This window comes from Aspergillus uvarum (genome assembly GCF_003184745.1).
Source record: "Aspergillus uvarum CBS 121591 unplaced genomic scaffold BO82scaffold_3, whole genome shotgun sequence".
In the NCBI taxonomy this organism is placed as follows: Eukaryota; Fungi; Ascomycota; class Eurotiomycetes; order Eurotiales; family Aspergillaceae; genus Aspergillus; species Aspergillus uvarum.
In genome coordinates, this window is record NW_020291300.1 from 780467 (window position 1) to 793800 (window position 13334).

Sequence of the window (13334 nt, forward strand, 5' to 3'; positions counted from 1 at the left end):
CTCCGATACATGGAAAGCAACAGTCTAAACGCACAAGCCCATCAGTTATAAGCTCGGCAGTCATCGGTGAGCATCGCCAGAGGCGATAGGACAGCCTATCATTGTTTTCCAGTGGTCAGGTCTGGCGGCATCGAAGACTGCCCGATTAACATGGGTTATCATAATGCGGAGCTTGGATGGCCCTGCTGAAGATCGAATTGTTAAAGACTATTTATGTTGAGTATATGACGAAACATACCTATGGGCAGCTTCAAGATACTTGCACAGGCAATGTCATGGTGAATGCTACTAGAGCCATGGGGTTGCCGTGGGAGCCGCCTTCACGAATCACGGGGCGAGCCGTCAGAAGATCAGGTTTGAGAGCTTCTGGGCGTGCATCCTCGCTCTCTGCGAGGCTGCGAAACCGTCAATCTGTAGTGGGAAGGCATTAGTAACGTGAACCGAGTAACAGGCGTAGCACACAAACCGTCGTAGAATTCATCCTCATCTTCGAAGTCAGCAAGTTGTTCGAAGTTGACCTTGTAACGAAGCATCGCGCCGATTCCACCGAAACCCTTCACGAATTGATTTCCTTCAGTTGATTTATCGGAGACGAACTCGAGCGCTGCGCCGAAGTCCTTGTAATTTTCCGCGAGCCATTCAAGGAATGAAGTTTGCTCACTGACTTCCATCTCAGTTCCGGTCTCCTTATCAATGAACATCTCACGATTGGCTTCCTGGGCCTTGGAGGTATGGATAACAACGTCCGAGCCGCTAGAGCTTTTGAGGACCCATCGAGTAATATCAAGATTCTCAAAAACAATAAGGGTTTCCGCTGCGCCAAGTTCCAAGGCTTTAAGAGTGTCATCGATACCATAGCAGACCTTCCCGGTGTCCTGACTGATTTCCTCGAAGTACTTTCCAATAAGCTTCTTTTCCTGGACAAATTTGACGTTGCTCAAAGTCTCTGCGGCGAGTTCGATAGCCTGGTTGAAGCCGTTCTCACCACCGTAAGAAACGTCCACAACTTTGATGACCTTGGCTTGTAATCGCTGGTCGAACATATCAGATTGATTCAGATCGTTCTTGAAGTCAGCCGAACCAGCCAAGATCAAGCCAGCGACATTGACCTTGTCGTTGGTGATATAGTTCTGCACGGCCAACTCGGCGATCTTGCGCACATAATTATGACGCTTCTCCTCACGAAGACGAGCGAAACGCAAGGCTGACTGACCACCACGGCCGTGCTTCTTTGGCAGGTCGACGCTCAGCTTCTGGAGGATTTCTCGGGTATTGCCGCTGAGTGTGCCAAAAAGCGCGCCGTTTCCATCCATGACAATGAAGCCGAACTTCTGATCCGATTCCAACAGCTCACTGAGCGCTTCCGTGTGGAACTTGTTGTCACAGAGATAAAGCGAAGTATTGATTGGTTTGAAAGGCTCAAAGTCAATGTTGATTTTGCGCTCCTTGCCCTCAGATGTGATGATTTCACCGCAGTAGACGACCAAGCCATTGGGGGGAACTTTGTTGTACAGCTTAAGACGCTGCTGAGTGGACGTAATGGCGGAAAGGACAGAAAGTCGATTGACGCGGGATTTGATGTTTGAAGCAGTGCCCTGCAAGACGTACCGCATTAGCACTACACCATATCAAGTGGCCTACGAAGTTCTCCTCTCACAAATTCTTCGGCCAACATCTTCGCGGCTCTAGATATCTGATCCTTCGGGGCTGCGAGCGGCTTGGAGTTAGTATGGCAACGACGGTCATGTATTCCAAAATGGAGGACATACGAATAATCAGAGAGATCATCGAGGTTCCATTCCCTCGGGCCATCTCCAGGCGCTTGATGAGTTTCTTGACCTTCCATATCTCAATGTTCTTCTCCGCTTCGTTCGGCTGAGCCGCACTCATGTTGGCGAGGCGACAGTGATAGACGACCAGGAAAAGGTTGAGGCAAGGCTGGCAAAATGCTGATTGTGCTATCAGCGAAGATGATCGCGGGAATAAGACAGGGACAGAATAAATAAAATGTAGAAAAAGGAGGTTGCGAGAAGCCAAATCCCGGAGGTGTGAGGTTTCAGCGGACGGGCGAAAGGATGGGAGGGGTGGAAAAGCGCATACGTACCTCTAGAGCTGGTCTATGTGCCTTCCGAGTCCAGCGGGGTGTTAAGCAAATTTCATCAGGCACCGTGGAGGGGGCGGGAATGGATTGAAATGGGTCGGCAAGTCGCCTGTTGGTGATGACATAAGCGTCTACTTCCCACACTACGGAGTAGGGTAGTTATGAGTAGCTATATACATACATGCTTGCATGTATGTACAGTATATGTACGTATTGGACATAACAGTACAGTAGCTCCTAATTTTTATAGTCAGGCTCGACATGCTAGGCACTGCATCGTATTTCACCCTTGATAGTGCGACAAGGACAATCTTTTGCAATTTGAACTTAACTGAGAGAGTGTTGACACCTCATGCTAACCTCTGGAGCTTGTGAATTTGCAGAAATTTGAGGAATGTCTAAAGAGGGGTTGACGTGAGCCATATAGTACAGTACAGTACATTGCACAAACTTAGTGGGGCACACACAGCTAGCATGGTAAAAATAGGTGCAAGGCCTAGGTATCTACTCTGTGTATGTGTAGGTTCTGTACACCAAGTACTAGATTTGCATGGATTGAGGCGAAAGCAATCAAAAACAAAAAACAAAGACCATGCAGTAGTAGTAGTGGTAGTTCAAGTGGCAGCAGCAGTAGTCCCTCCACTGGGCCAAAGAAGTTGGAGTGTCTGAATGATAAATTGAACCGGCACAAGTCGATTCCATGGGAGAGGCCCCGAGGGACCAGGTACTGTACCTCATTACTCAATTGGAATCTTTAAAAAAGTACGGAGCAAGGACAAGAATATCCATTACCTGCGGTGTGCAAGTCGTGCTCTCTTTCGGTCACACTAACTAGTCAACTCATGACTCTGTGGGCTTACGTATTAGTATAGCCACCAGCTTCGAACGATCAATATTATTGATAAGGCACTCTGGACTAAACGGACTAGCATTGCTGTTATCATCATGGTAGTCGGTGTCCGTCCAATCCACTCTCCACTCCCGTCACCCAAGCCCCGGTAGTAGCTCTCTAATCAATGAGTAATTTCTCATTCATTTGACTTCCCATTTCCTTGCTTGAGCGACAGGTTCTAGCCTGATGCTTATCAGTCTTAGACTGCGTCGCTTTCGATATGAGTTTCAGCCATTGTGCATATAAAAGGGTCACGACCCTGGCTTGTGTACACAGACTCTAGAATGGTCTCCCACCTTCCTTGTTCTCGTATTGTCTTGATAATTAGTTGGCCCCGACTAAGTCACTCCACCCAAAACAAGACGTCTGTGGGCGCTGCTTCCGTTCTACTTTTCCTTCTCTCTCTCCTCCTGCCCTTCCTCCTCTTTGGCTTTCAAGTTATCACTTCGATATCGTTGTTCGCCGCCCTTATTCCCGATTGGACGGCCATCAATATTCTATTACGCCTCCTTCACGCTTCAGTTCGGCTATAGCTGTTACAGCGCACTGATATCACCTTGCTGACTAGCACGAGAAACCAAGTTGGTTCGCATACAAGGATAAAATGTCACAACCCGCTTTGTTGGATGACGATGAGGTTGTAGATTCGAGCCACCATTGGCCTATTGTCCAGGGCAGGCCAATCTCAACGTCACCGTTCCAGACCGATAGCTTCAGCAGCTCTTTGGAAGATGAGGATTTTATACCTAGGTCAAGGTAAACAACCTATGGCCCCCATTTCCTATGGGTCAACAACAGCCTCTAAAATGAGCAACCCAGATCGGCCTCCTTCTCCGCGCGTTTTCGGCAAGCCGGCGGAGTCAATAGCATCGACAACTTCGCACGGTCGTGGCAGCGAGCCGCATGCTTCCCGGAAGTTCTACCCCGTCGCCCCTCCTTCGTGACAGCTGACGCAGACGAAGAATGGGATACTATAAGATCAAGTTTTCCCAGGTCGTACGATCAGCGCGACCTTGAGGTGAGCTCTACACAGCCTTTATTGAGCTCGGATGGGGGTGCGGAAAATCGCAGTACTGCTACACAGGTCTATTCGGGGTTCCCGAGCACGAGTCCAGACAGATGTGAGCCCATGCTCGGGACATCCTACGGTACAATTTCTTCGCGAATCAGTCAAACAGCGCGAAGGAATGCAGCCCAACTTCACAGGGAACAACAAAATCGTGGTGATACCGCAGTGGAACCTGAAGGGGCGTCACTACTTGTCAAGCAAGTCCAACACAACGATGGTACACGCGAATGTGTGGTGGTTGGGCAATCTACTGTTCCGCAAACTATCTTCAATTCCGTAAACGTATTAATCGGCGTTGGCCTTTTAAGCCTACCGTTGGCAATGAAACAAGCGGGTTGGCTTATAGGCCTGACGTTCTTACTTTTCGCAGCAATGACCACAGCATATACAGCGAAAATCTTGGCTAAGTGCCTGGATGTTGACCGAAGTCTTGTCACTTACGCTGATCTAGCATATATCAGTTTTGGGTATCATGCGCGCTTAGTCACGAGTCTATTGTTCTGCTTGGAGCTCATAGGTGCGTGTGTTGCCCTTGTTGTACTCTTTGCAGATAGCCTGCAAGCTCTGGTACCTGGCCTGAGCATTCTCCATTGGAAGTTTATATGTGGGCTCATGCTCATCCCTCTAAACTTCTTACCACTGCGGCTTCTCAGTGTGACAAGTATTCTTGGCATTCTGTCTTGCACATCTAGTACGTCTACTACCTTGATAGGCTTATGACATATCATACTGATCTCACGAGCAGTTGTCCTGATCATATGCATCGATGGGCTGCTGAAAGCAACAGCGCCAGGTTCCCTGCTCCAACCAGCCCGGACTTCACTACTGCCGGATAATTGGGCAACTCTTCCTCTCAGCTTCGGCCTTATAATGTGTAAGTCTGATGTTGAGGATTAAGAAAATTCATGGGAGCAACTAACGATTCATAGCACCGTGGGGCGGCCATGGTGTGTTTCCGAACATCTACCGGGATATGAGACATCCGCAGAAGTATGGCAAAAGTCTCGTGGTAACGTATTCCTTTACGGTAAGCTAACGATGATTTAAAAAGCAGGGGAGAATAGTGAAAGCTCTTCTGGAACTAACAACGATGTTTCCTTGTAGTATTCCCTCGATTGTGCAATGGCCATTGTAGGCTGGCTTATGTTTGGTGACACAGTCCGGGATGAGATTACTGCCAACATTTTGTTGACAAATGAATTCCCACGTGCCTTATCTATCTGCATGATAGTATTTATTGCGACGATTCCAATTACTAAGGTACCCTTGAAGTAAGTGTTGAGCATATCTACATTACTCCTCTCGCGCCTCTCAGAAGGGGTTCTTTCGGTTGACGCGCTGCAGCTGCCGGCCTCTCGTGGCTACCATTGAGGTTCTATGTGGACTTGTTCCGCGTCCGGAAGGACAATCAATCCAGCATGGAGCGATGAAATCTGTGTTGCGCGAAGCTTCAAAAGCTGCGATACGCATAGCGGTGATCGTCCTTATTGTTTGCATGGCAGTTGTCTTTCCGTCATTCGACAGAATTATGGCGCTAATGGGATCGGCTCTGTGCTTCACAATATGCATTATCCTGCCGCTGGCATTTCACTTGAAGATATTCGGCAAAGAGATTAGCCCACGAGAGCGACTACTGAACTGGTCTTTGCTAGTAATTTCTTCGATACTAGCGCTCATTGGAACCGCCTGGTCCTTTATGCCGCAGGAAACCATTGCTGCATTGTGAGGCTCCGAACACCGAATGCCTCATTCTTCTCCGTTAATGCCTTACACCACGGATGTGTCATTTGACAATGATAGCGAAATTGTTCCTGACCTTGCCAGGATTCAGCATTTCCTTGGTGAAAGTTCTGGGGTTGAAATCACCAGTATAATCCCAGAGCTGGTAGATGAGTTTATGAGTTTTCTTGCTGTTTGACAGGATAAACCCCATGCTTGACATTATATCGTACAGCCGGGCTTCCGTGAGGTAGCGAGAATTATGGACGCAGGCGGCTGGCAGAACGAGAAACAAGCAAGAGCATGCATCTTGCGAAAGACCGGATGGTGGCGATTTGGCCAGGAAAGATGTGCAGCGCTTCAACATTTCACCTCTGACGAGTGCATCCGGTACATAATTGAGTACTAGAGAGAGACTGATAACATGAAATTGCTCGCCCACGTGTTCTGGAAGAGGCCTTTCCATGAAATCTTGTTTCAAAATGCCTGCCTCCTGTGAATTAAGATCGATCCTGGTGACTTCGAGCGATTGATTCAAGGAACAGGCGTTTTTCGTGCTAAGCGCTCCAACTTCGAGCACACGATATTTGTAAAGTTTGCCTTTCTGTGGCTGTAGTCGGGGGGCTAGCCAGTCAACCAAAAGTTTGCTGGAATCACCACCGCGAGTGGATGACTGGCCCAGCTTGCTCGCGTGTTGGTAGCTTTCCAAACCACCGTTTTCTTGGATCTGGGCATCGATTTTAGCCACTGAGGCTGCATCGCCGCTCTGCAAAGCCTGCGTTCGTGCTTTGAGTAGTTTGTGATGTGAGCGAATGAGGTTTCGAGTCGCTTTTGACGAGAGGCTTGCGTGGCCTGGCTTGATTGTTGGTGGGCGAGTTCGAGAGAGAAGAGTCGGCCTTTTGAGCCTTTGTCTTTTTGAGTTTATCATGTTGGCTGGTTGGCTGGGTGCTTCCTTTTTTTTTCCACTTCGAATCCCACAGCAAGATACGAGCGAACGCGATGCCTACGTAGGAGAACCTGACCACTTAACGCCGGGGCTTGAGTCGAAGCATGATACATAGAATTAAACCGAGCCGGAGCGAGTCGGCCAGACCAGTGAATTGGGCCACTTGATTCACACGTGATACTAGAGACATATAACCTGGTTGGCTAAGTCTAGCCTGTTTCAGAGGACGCCAAGATATTTGAGAGGCCTGGAGAGCGGGAAGGTCAGGTGACCCACACAGTATCCGTAGGGTTTTCGCTAAGCGAATACCTTCCAAATAATTCGACTCTCGACACTGCGACAATCACCACGACAGCGCCGGACGACAGCCATGGCCCCTAAGGTGGAAAACAAGCAAGGTAGGTTAATTCCGTGCCAATTTCCCATGATGTTTGAGCCTGCAGATTCTCCTTTCCCGAATCCCGAGTTTGCGCGCATCGATTGGTACATTCTGGTGGAATTCTATGGGATCTACGTGATTTTCATCCCAGCACAGCAAAGCAGGAGCAACATGGCGAAATTGAACTCAGCGTTGATTTGGCACTTGCGCAAACTGTTTTGAATATCTCCCGGGCTGGCTGTCGAGATGAGCAATTTTTCTTAGTGAACCAAAGGACTGACATGTGGAATTTTACAGGCAAGACCAAGCCCAGCAGCAAGGCTGGTGCTGCTGCCAAGGCAGTTCTGAAGGGTGCAGGTGTACGTTCTGTCAACACCCGAGCCACCTCTGATTTTGTTGATGCTGAATGTTTTCGATTTCCAGGCGCACAAGGCTCGCAAGGTCCGCACCTCGACCACCTTCCACCGCCCCAAGACCCTTCAGCTTTCCCGGTCGCCCAAGTACCCTCGCAAGTCGATCCCCCACGCGCCTCGCCTCGATGCCCACAAGGTCGTTCTCTTTCCTCTTAACACGGAGAGCGCCATGAAGAAGATTGAGGAGAACAACACCCTTGTGTTCATCGTGGACGTCAAGGCCAACAAGCGTCAGATCAAGCTTGCTCTTAAGCAGCTGTACGATGTCGATACCGTCAAGGTCAACACTCTTGTCCGGTATGTGAATTGATCTGCACTTCTAGAGGTGGCCGGTGATAAATCTAACTTCTGCAGACCCGACGGCTCCAAGAAGGCTTACGCCCGTCTTACCCCCGACGTCGACGCTCTGGATATTGCTGCCACCAAGCTTGCTATCGTCTAGATGGGTTTGTCTGGGACTGGATGGGTTTTTCTTTTAGTTTTGTGCGGTGGTTCATCAATATCAAATATACAGTTAACTGCCAGTGCTACGACGAGGTTGCAATGATTAAATCAAAAAATGAAAAGCATTACCCGAACTTGTGTTAGAGTAATGAAGTATAGATAACACAGGATGGTAACCCGTCATACTCTCCCGAGTCTTAGTACGGAAACCTCTAGACGTAAAAGTGCGGTGGATGTGAACGTCACTCATGGCGCTTCTCGGGTCCAGGACTAATTCCTGGGATTGGTGGAATACGATATGCGGGTATATAGGTCTACTTTGAGAGTTTCAATTCCTTGATATGGCCTAGATATAGCGATTTTGGATTCCTGTCCAGTGAAGGTCTCGATCCAAATGAGTGAAAGATTGGGGAACCAACACCACAGACCAAGAGTGTCTAGAGAGAGCGAGCTCGAAAGGCAATTGTATACATATTAGTACCCCGAACACGAAGCTTTCATTGTCCCCGCAGGGTTTCGAGGTGCTTCAAAACAGCAAAATTCGTATCCATCCATCGTTCCACGCAATTTTGCGCACAGGCTTCCTCGGGCTGATCTAGGCGGCCCGACGAGATCTTTCCGGTGATGCACTTTTTCCAACAAATATCGGCCAGGCCATGAACAGCTTGCAGAAGTGATGACAATCAGTTGATACTCTTGAAAAAAGCCCGCTCGCTCAGTCCACCATGACTACTCCCTATTCAACTTACTTTGCTGGATGTTGGATTTCTGTGCCTCGTTTGCGAGGTACTGGGTCAATTCTTTTCTGTCGGCATCATTGAGCTTGGCGATGTCAAGTTGCGTTTGAGTATCCATGGTGAATTTTTTTTCTTGGCCAGAGAAATGACAGGATAGGAGGGGAAGAGTGGTTGTGAAGAAGATGTTGTCGTAGCCGGGAAGCTGGTGTCTAACCGGGTGGTTGGGCTCTTCTCTTCCTGGTAACCAAAGTTAACCCGCACAGGCAATTCTACGGACCTGTCACATGGCGGTGTGAGATGGCAAAAAGGAATATCTGTTCCTATGACCGTTCGAGGTTTCAATCATCTGTTGGCTTGTCTCTGTAATCTCGCAGCAGTCGAACATTATCTATCTATCTTGACGTACGTGATATATCACTCGCTTAAACCTCCGCCTCAATCTGCATTTGCGCCGTGCTTTCCCAGTATGCCTCCTATTCGAACATCACGTACCCGTAAGCCACCTCCGGCGGGTTTCGATGACATCGAAGATACCTTACTCGAATTCGGCAACAAGATGAAAGACGCAGAGAATGCATCACACGATGGGAAGAAGAAGCATGAGATGCTGTGGCCTATATTTCAGATAAGTCATCAAAGTGCGTACTCTCCCTGTCTTGCTATCCCCACTTAAAGCCCTCGCATTAGTCGACCTTCTCTACAGCAATCGACTTCGACATATATCTCCAGTGGCTAAGTGATATGAACCTAGGGTCTCGGTATATATACGACCTGTACTACGAGAAGGAAGCCATATCGAAACAACTCTATGAGTGGCTCCTCAAGAATAACTATGCCGATGCGAACCTGATTGCCAAGTGGAAAAAGCAAGGCTACGAAAAGGTCTTTCCCAAATATTTCCCATAACCTTCAACGCTGCCTGCGTTGCAATAACATGTTCGCATTGCTGATTTGGTATGGATGAAGCTCTGTTGCCTTCGCTGCATACAGACAAAAGAAACGAATTTCAATGCAACCTGCATTTGTCGGGTACCGAAAGCGCAACTGAAGGAAGACCAAACGATTCAATGTGTAAGCTGTGGCTGTCGAGGCTGTGCAAGCAGCGACTAGACTTATGGCAGCGGGGCAATTATCAGACAACAACCTTCGCGCGCGCGGCTCCGAACCACTTATTTTAAAGCGGTAACAATCTGACCAGACGGGCCTCATATATGGCGTTTGGGCGGGTATAATATGTTGCCTGTCTTTTGAAATGTACTCTTTCCTCATTTCCTGTCTAGTATGCCTGGACCTGAAGAAAGTCGCCGATGCTGTATCTTTGCATGGTTTCCTTGTTTGGTTAGCTTTGCTACGATCATTATGATACCCAAATCCAAATTCAAGACATTCAACAATTGAACAAAGTAGGATAATTATTTATGACTGTCAAATGGGAACCACAGACTGACTCGTGTTGGTTACACACGAAAATCAGACTAATACTCTCAAAGTTCGTGAAACAAAATTGTTGCTCATGTACATCTGATCAGATGTCATCGTAAAGGTCATAAGAAGGTCATCTCAGGTGCAATGATTATCCCCTTGATCCGAAAAACGCCAGAAACACCGATTCAATCATAGGTAGATAATTCAAACAGAGCCAGAACGAGAAAGGAGAGGGCATTAGTTCCTAGGCCGCTTAACATCTCATCATTCGTAGGATGACAGTATCTCAGCCAAAGTGGTTAGATGGCGCGCATAGTTGGAATACTGTCGAACAACACATCATAGCATGGTTGGAGCCTGATGCACTTCTTTTACTCGGCGACTCTCCATTTTCAACCGGTCTTTTGGGAAATCAAAACAAGGACGTGTTGCTGCGATGATTAAACTGTGGCCTCGGTGCGTATGGTTTTAGACGCGAAGTTTCTTCCTTGCTTGCATCCCCAATCTTCTGGAATCCCTGCAAGAGATCGACGCCATCAACTTCTCCTGGACTCTCCTCGAAAAGATGGAATGAGAAGAAGTCATCATGAGTGGCATCGATGTAGCGCCCTGATTCTGGGGCTTTGGACGGGGAGTCAGGGAAGAGAAGACCCTTTCTGTTCGATGGTATCGACGGCACACCAGTGCGAGTGTTGACACTCACTGCTGTAATATCAGCCAGTATACTACTGCTGGGGCCGCCAGGATTAACTCGGGTACGCCTCGCCGAGCGTTTCTCGGGAGAACCATATGCCGCATTTGATAAGTTGTCTGTAGTTGGATCTGTAAAAACATCGAAGCTCGTGTTTAGACTGTCACTTGGTGTAAAACTCTCGTCTTGAATGTTGAAGGCAGGGCTCCATGGAAGGTCCTCATCCGTCAGTCCCAGATGTTTGATGGGAGAGTTCACCATCTGTTGAATTTTTTTTCGATGGTTACGAAGGTTAGTGTTCGGCGACACGGACGGCGGCGGTTTTGCTGGTTTCTTGAACTTGATTAAGGGGGTAATTGGAGGAGGTAGCATGCTGACGAATTCACCGCGTAGTGGAGAGGAATTTACGACGACCCCGGATTCTTTCACCACTGCGCAATGACTGGGACTTATGTCATGCGACGAGCTTCGAATACGGGCAATCTCTTCTTCTGCGCGACCGCGTTTGATGCGAGGGGGTTCGATTTCCAAATCTGAGGTCAGGATGTGCCCGGCCTTGTTTGGTCGCATGGCAGAAGATTCCAAGGACGAGAAGTAACCGCTGTCATTCATAGCATGCGATTTTCGCTTGCTGTTGATGTGGACAATGCTGGAAGATGTATTATTATGGGAAGGAGTTGGAGGGGTTCCTTGGCGGGAGTAGCGAGCTGCTATAACAGGAGGTGAGGAATGGATCGGTTGGGGAGGAGAAGAACGAGGAGCTGGAGGCTGCAAAGCATTGCAATTCACACTTTCGTCGCCTGTATCATCTTGGAGCGCGGGGTCAGAAGCAGGAAGCGTCGCGTCAGATGACAGATCTACAGTCTTCGATGGTTTCGCTGTTGTAGTAAATGTCGGTGGAGGAACAGCCCATGTGGTTGTACTAGAGCTCTGAGAGGGAGCCGGATCCCTAGGAGGAGCTGCCGGGAGCGGGAGACTTGACATTGTCGCTCGGCGCAGGGGCTTGTCTTTGAGAAACTGCGTCTCCATGCCAGGCTCTATGGCCCAATAATTGCCTTTGCCTGGATCATCTTTCGGTCGCTCCTGTTTAATGAATGCTTTGTTAAGGCTGAGATTGTGGCGAATGCTGTTCTGCCATCCAGGATCGCTATTCTTGTAGTATGAGAAAGTGTCAGATATCCACTTGTATATTTGTGCAAGGGTCAGCTTCCTGTTAGGAGCACGCAAAATAGACATTCCAATCAGGGTTGCATAGCTGTACGGTGGTTTTGTGCCGTCATCTTCGATTAGTGGCATCTCGTATGGTTCTGGGAGTCGCATCACAGTGATAATGTCTTCGCGCTTCAATTTTTTGATCGTCCGTTCCTTGAGTGGGGCGGCGTCCAAAAGGGTTCTTTTCAGAGGTTGCTTGGATATCAAGGCAGGCTCAGGGAAGTCAGCAAAACTGTCACTGGGAGTATCATCTAAGATATGAGTTTCCTTATGTGACCGTTTCCCAGGGTTGACTGAGGGAAAGGTTGTGAAAAGAGCGGATTGCGGTATCGATGAAGTGGCAGCTGTAAGACTGAATGCCGGAACAGATGGTCGCTTGGTGGGTGAATCGGTTGTGAAGGCTGGCGGAGGGGGAGCTGTAATCGGGACAAATCCTAACTTCCCTCGGCCTGAAATTGAAGCAGCCGAGCCTCGATACGCTTTCGTTGGTGACAATCTTCGTAAGCCAGGAGGAGTCGGACACAGTTCACGAACTTGAGTCGGGGGAATATTCTCAACAGGCTGCAATGGTAGAGGCGATGGCTCCAGGTGAGGATGTGGCTTGGACACGACCCTGCCATGAAGGGGTGGTGAGGGCCCCGAAACAGTCGAAGCCGAGTGTGTTGAACTCATATTTGCCGCTAGCGCAACCTTTTTTGGAGAATGAATGGGAGTGATGAGTGCCAAACACGCCGCGGTCTCTGAGAATCAATTAATGGCGACGGACTTTAATCAGAGACGTTAGGCTTCGATAGGGCACCGATAACGGAAGCAATTAACGTTCAAGTTGTATCGCAAGCAAATGAAGCCTAGAAGACAAGGGCGTCGCCCACGCGCCTTAAAGAAGGATGGGAAGATCCGTGCTAGGAGACTTAACAATCAGGCCACCTGATGTAGTAGAGGTGGCATAGGGTGATAATCAAGCACAAGTCATATGAAGCGAGATTGGTAAACGCGATTGTGACTGGAATTTTGGTTCACAGTAGCCTCAAGTGCAAAATAGGCCTTTTCACTTGCTGGTCTACTTGGTGAACGATCCAGATGCTGCAAGGATGAGAGCGATGCGGAAGATACTTAATTCGTAGGTTAGGCTCGAAGATATTGCAAAGTGACGAAGACTAGGTCGGTGGGATATCGAAAAAGAGGAGGTACGCGGGAAAGCAGCTCTCACCTCTAAGTTCAAGATGCCTTAGCCTGCCTGGTAAGGTAGGTCCCTCCAGGCAAGGTGGGGGGGGGGGGGGGGGGGGGGTCAAGTGGAATATGCGCG

General features: G+C 48.7%; 7 protein-coding genes across 7 annotated transcripts; 3 read left to right on the forward strand and 4 right to left on the reverse strand.

Annotated features, from left to right (window-relative positions):
• Window positions 1-52: 52 nt before the first annotated feature.
• Window positions 53-1951, reverse strand: BO82DRAFT_350335 (translation termination factor eRF1). Its single transcript, XM_025634124.1, has 5 exons — window positions 1756-1951; window positions 1658-1707; window positions 467-1595; window positions 239-411; window positions 53-185 (listed from the first exon to the last, which is right to left on the reverse strand). The coding sequence occupies exons 2-4, from the start codon at window positions 1673-1675 to the stop codon at window positions 407-409; spliced, it is 1152 nt and encodes a 383-aa protein (XP_025496825.1). The 5' UTR covers window positions 1676-1707; window positions 1756-1951; the 3' UTR covers window positions 53-185; window positions 239-406.
• A 1859-nt stretch (window positions 1952-3810) lies between these two features.
• On the forward strand, window positions 3811-5788 carry BO82DRAFT_272660 (putative transporter; the record flags this gene model as incomplete). The annotated part of the gene is made up of 5 exons (XM_025631030.1): window positions 3811-4753; window positions 4808-4936; window positions 4992-5089; window positions 5167-5333; window positions 5407-5788. Coding segments are annotated over 5 exons (1719 nt in total), but the record flags the coding sequence as incomplete, so codon positions are not given.
• Window positions 5408-6861, reverse strand: BO82DRAFT_350339 (25S rRNA (adenine2142-N1)-methyltransferase). Its single transcript, XM_025634125.1, has one exon. It carries the CDS (start codon window positions 6707-6709, stop codon window positions 5846-5848), a length of 864 nt encoding a protein of 287 aa, XP_025496827.1. The 5' UTR covers window positions 6710-6861; the 3' UTR covers window positions 5408-5845.
• A 235-nt stretch (window positions 6862-7096) lies between these two features.
• BO82DRAFT_350341 (60S ribosomal protein uL23) lies at window positions 7097-8056 on the forward strand (the record flags this gene model as incomplete). The annotated part of the gene is made up of 4 exons (XM_025634126.1): window positions 7097-7125; window positions 7404-7465; window positions 7530-7816; window positions 7874-8056. Coding segments are annotated over 4 exons (466 nt in total), but the record flags the coding sequence as incomplete, so codon positions are not given.
• Window positions 8057-8277: 221 nt separating this feature from the next.
• Window positions 8278-8818, reverse strand: BO82DRAFT_325984 (Tim10/DDP family zinc finger protein; the record flags this gene model as incomplete). The annotated part of the gene is made up of 2 exons (XM_025632893.1): window positions 8278-8627; window positions 8713-8818. The coding sequence occupies 2 exons, from the start codon at window positions 8816-8818 to the stop codon at window positions 8461-8463; spliced, it is 273 nt and encodes a 90-aa protein (XP_025496829.1). The 3' UTR covers window positions 8278-8460.
• A 235-nt stretch (window positions 8819-9053) lies between these two features.
• Window positions 9054-10022, forward strand: BO82DRAFT_325988 (BUD31 family protein). The gene is made up of 3 exons (XM_025632894.1): window positions 9054-9338; window positions 9452-9582; window positions 9667-10022. Exons 1-3 carry the CDS (start codon window positions 9167-9169, stop codon window positions 9808-9810), a joined length of 447 nt encoding a protein of 148 aa, XP_025496830.1. The 5' UTR covers window positions 9054-9166; the 3' UTR covers window positions 9811-10022.
• A 77-nt stretch (window positions 10023-10099) lies between these two features.
• BO82DRAFT_91368 (forkhead box transcription factor) lies at window positions 10100-12943 on the reverse strand. The gene has a single exon (XM_025641651.1). It carries the CDS (start codon window positions 12698-12700, stop codon window positions 10538-10540), a length of 2163 nt encoding a protein of 720 aa, XP_025496831.1. The 5' UTR covers window positions 12701-12943; the 3' UTR covers window positions 10100-10537.
• Window positions 12944-13334: the final 391 nt, after the last annotated feature.

Coding starts and splice junctions, on each gene's coding strand:
- BO82DRAFT_91368 (XM_025641651.1), bottom strand. CDS start 12,700: ATGAGTTCAACACACTCGGCTTCGACTGTTTCGGGGCCCTCACCACCC.
- BO82DRAFT_350339 (XM_025634125.1), bottom strand. CDS start 6,709: ATGATAAACTCAAAAAGACAAAGGCTCAAAAGGCCGACTCTTCTCTCT.
- BO82DRAFT_325988 (XM_025632894.1), top strand. CDS start 9,167: ATGCCTCCTATTCGAACATCACGTACCCGTAAGCCACCTCCGGCGGGT. Junction 9,339..9,451: donor ATTTCAGATAAGTCATCAAA/GTGCGTACTCTC, acceptor ATATGAACCTAG/GGTCTCGGTATATATACGAC. Junction 9,583..9,666: donor AAAAGCAAGGCTACGAAAAG/GTCTTTCCCAAA, acceptor GTATGGATGAAG/CTCTGTTGCCTTCGCTGCAT.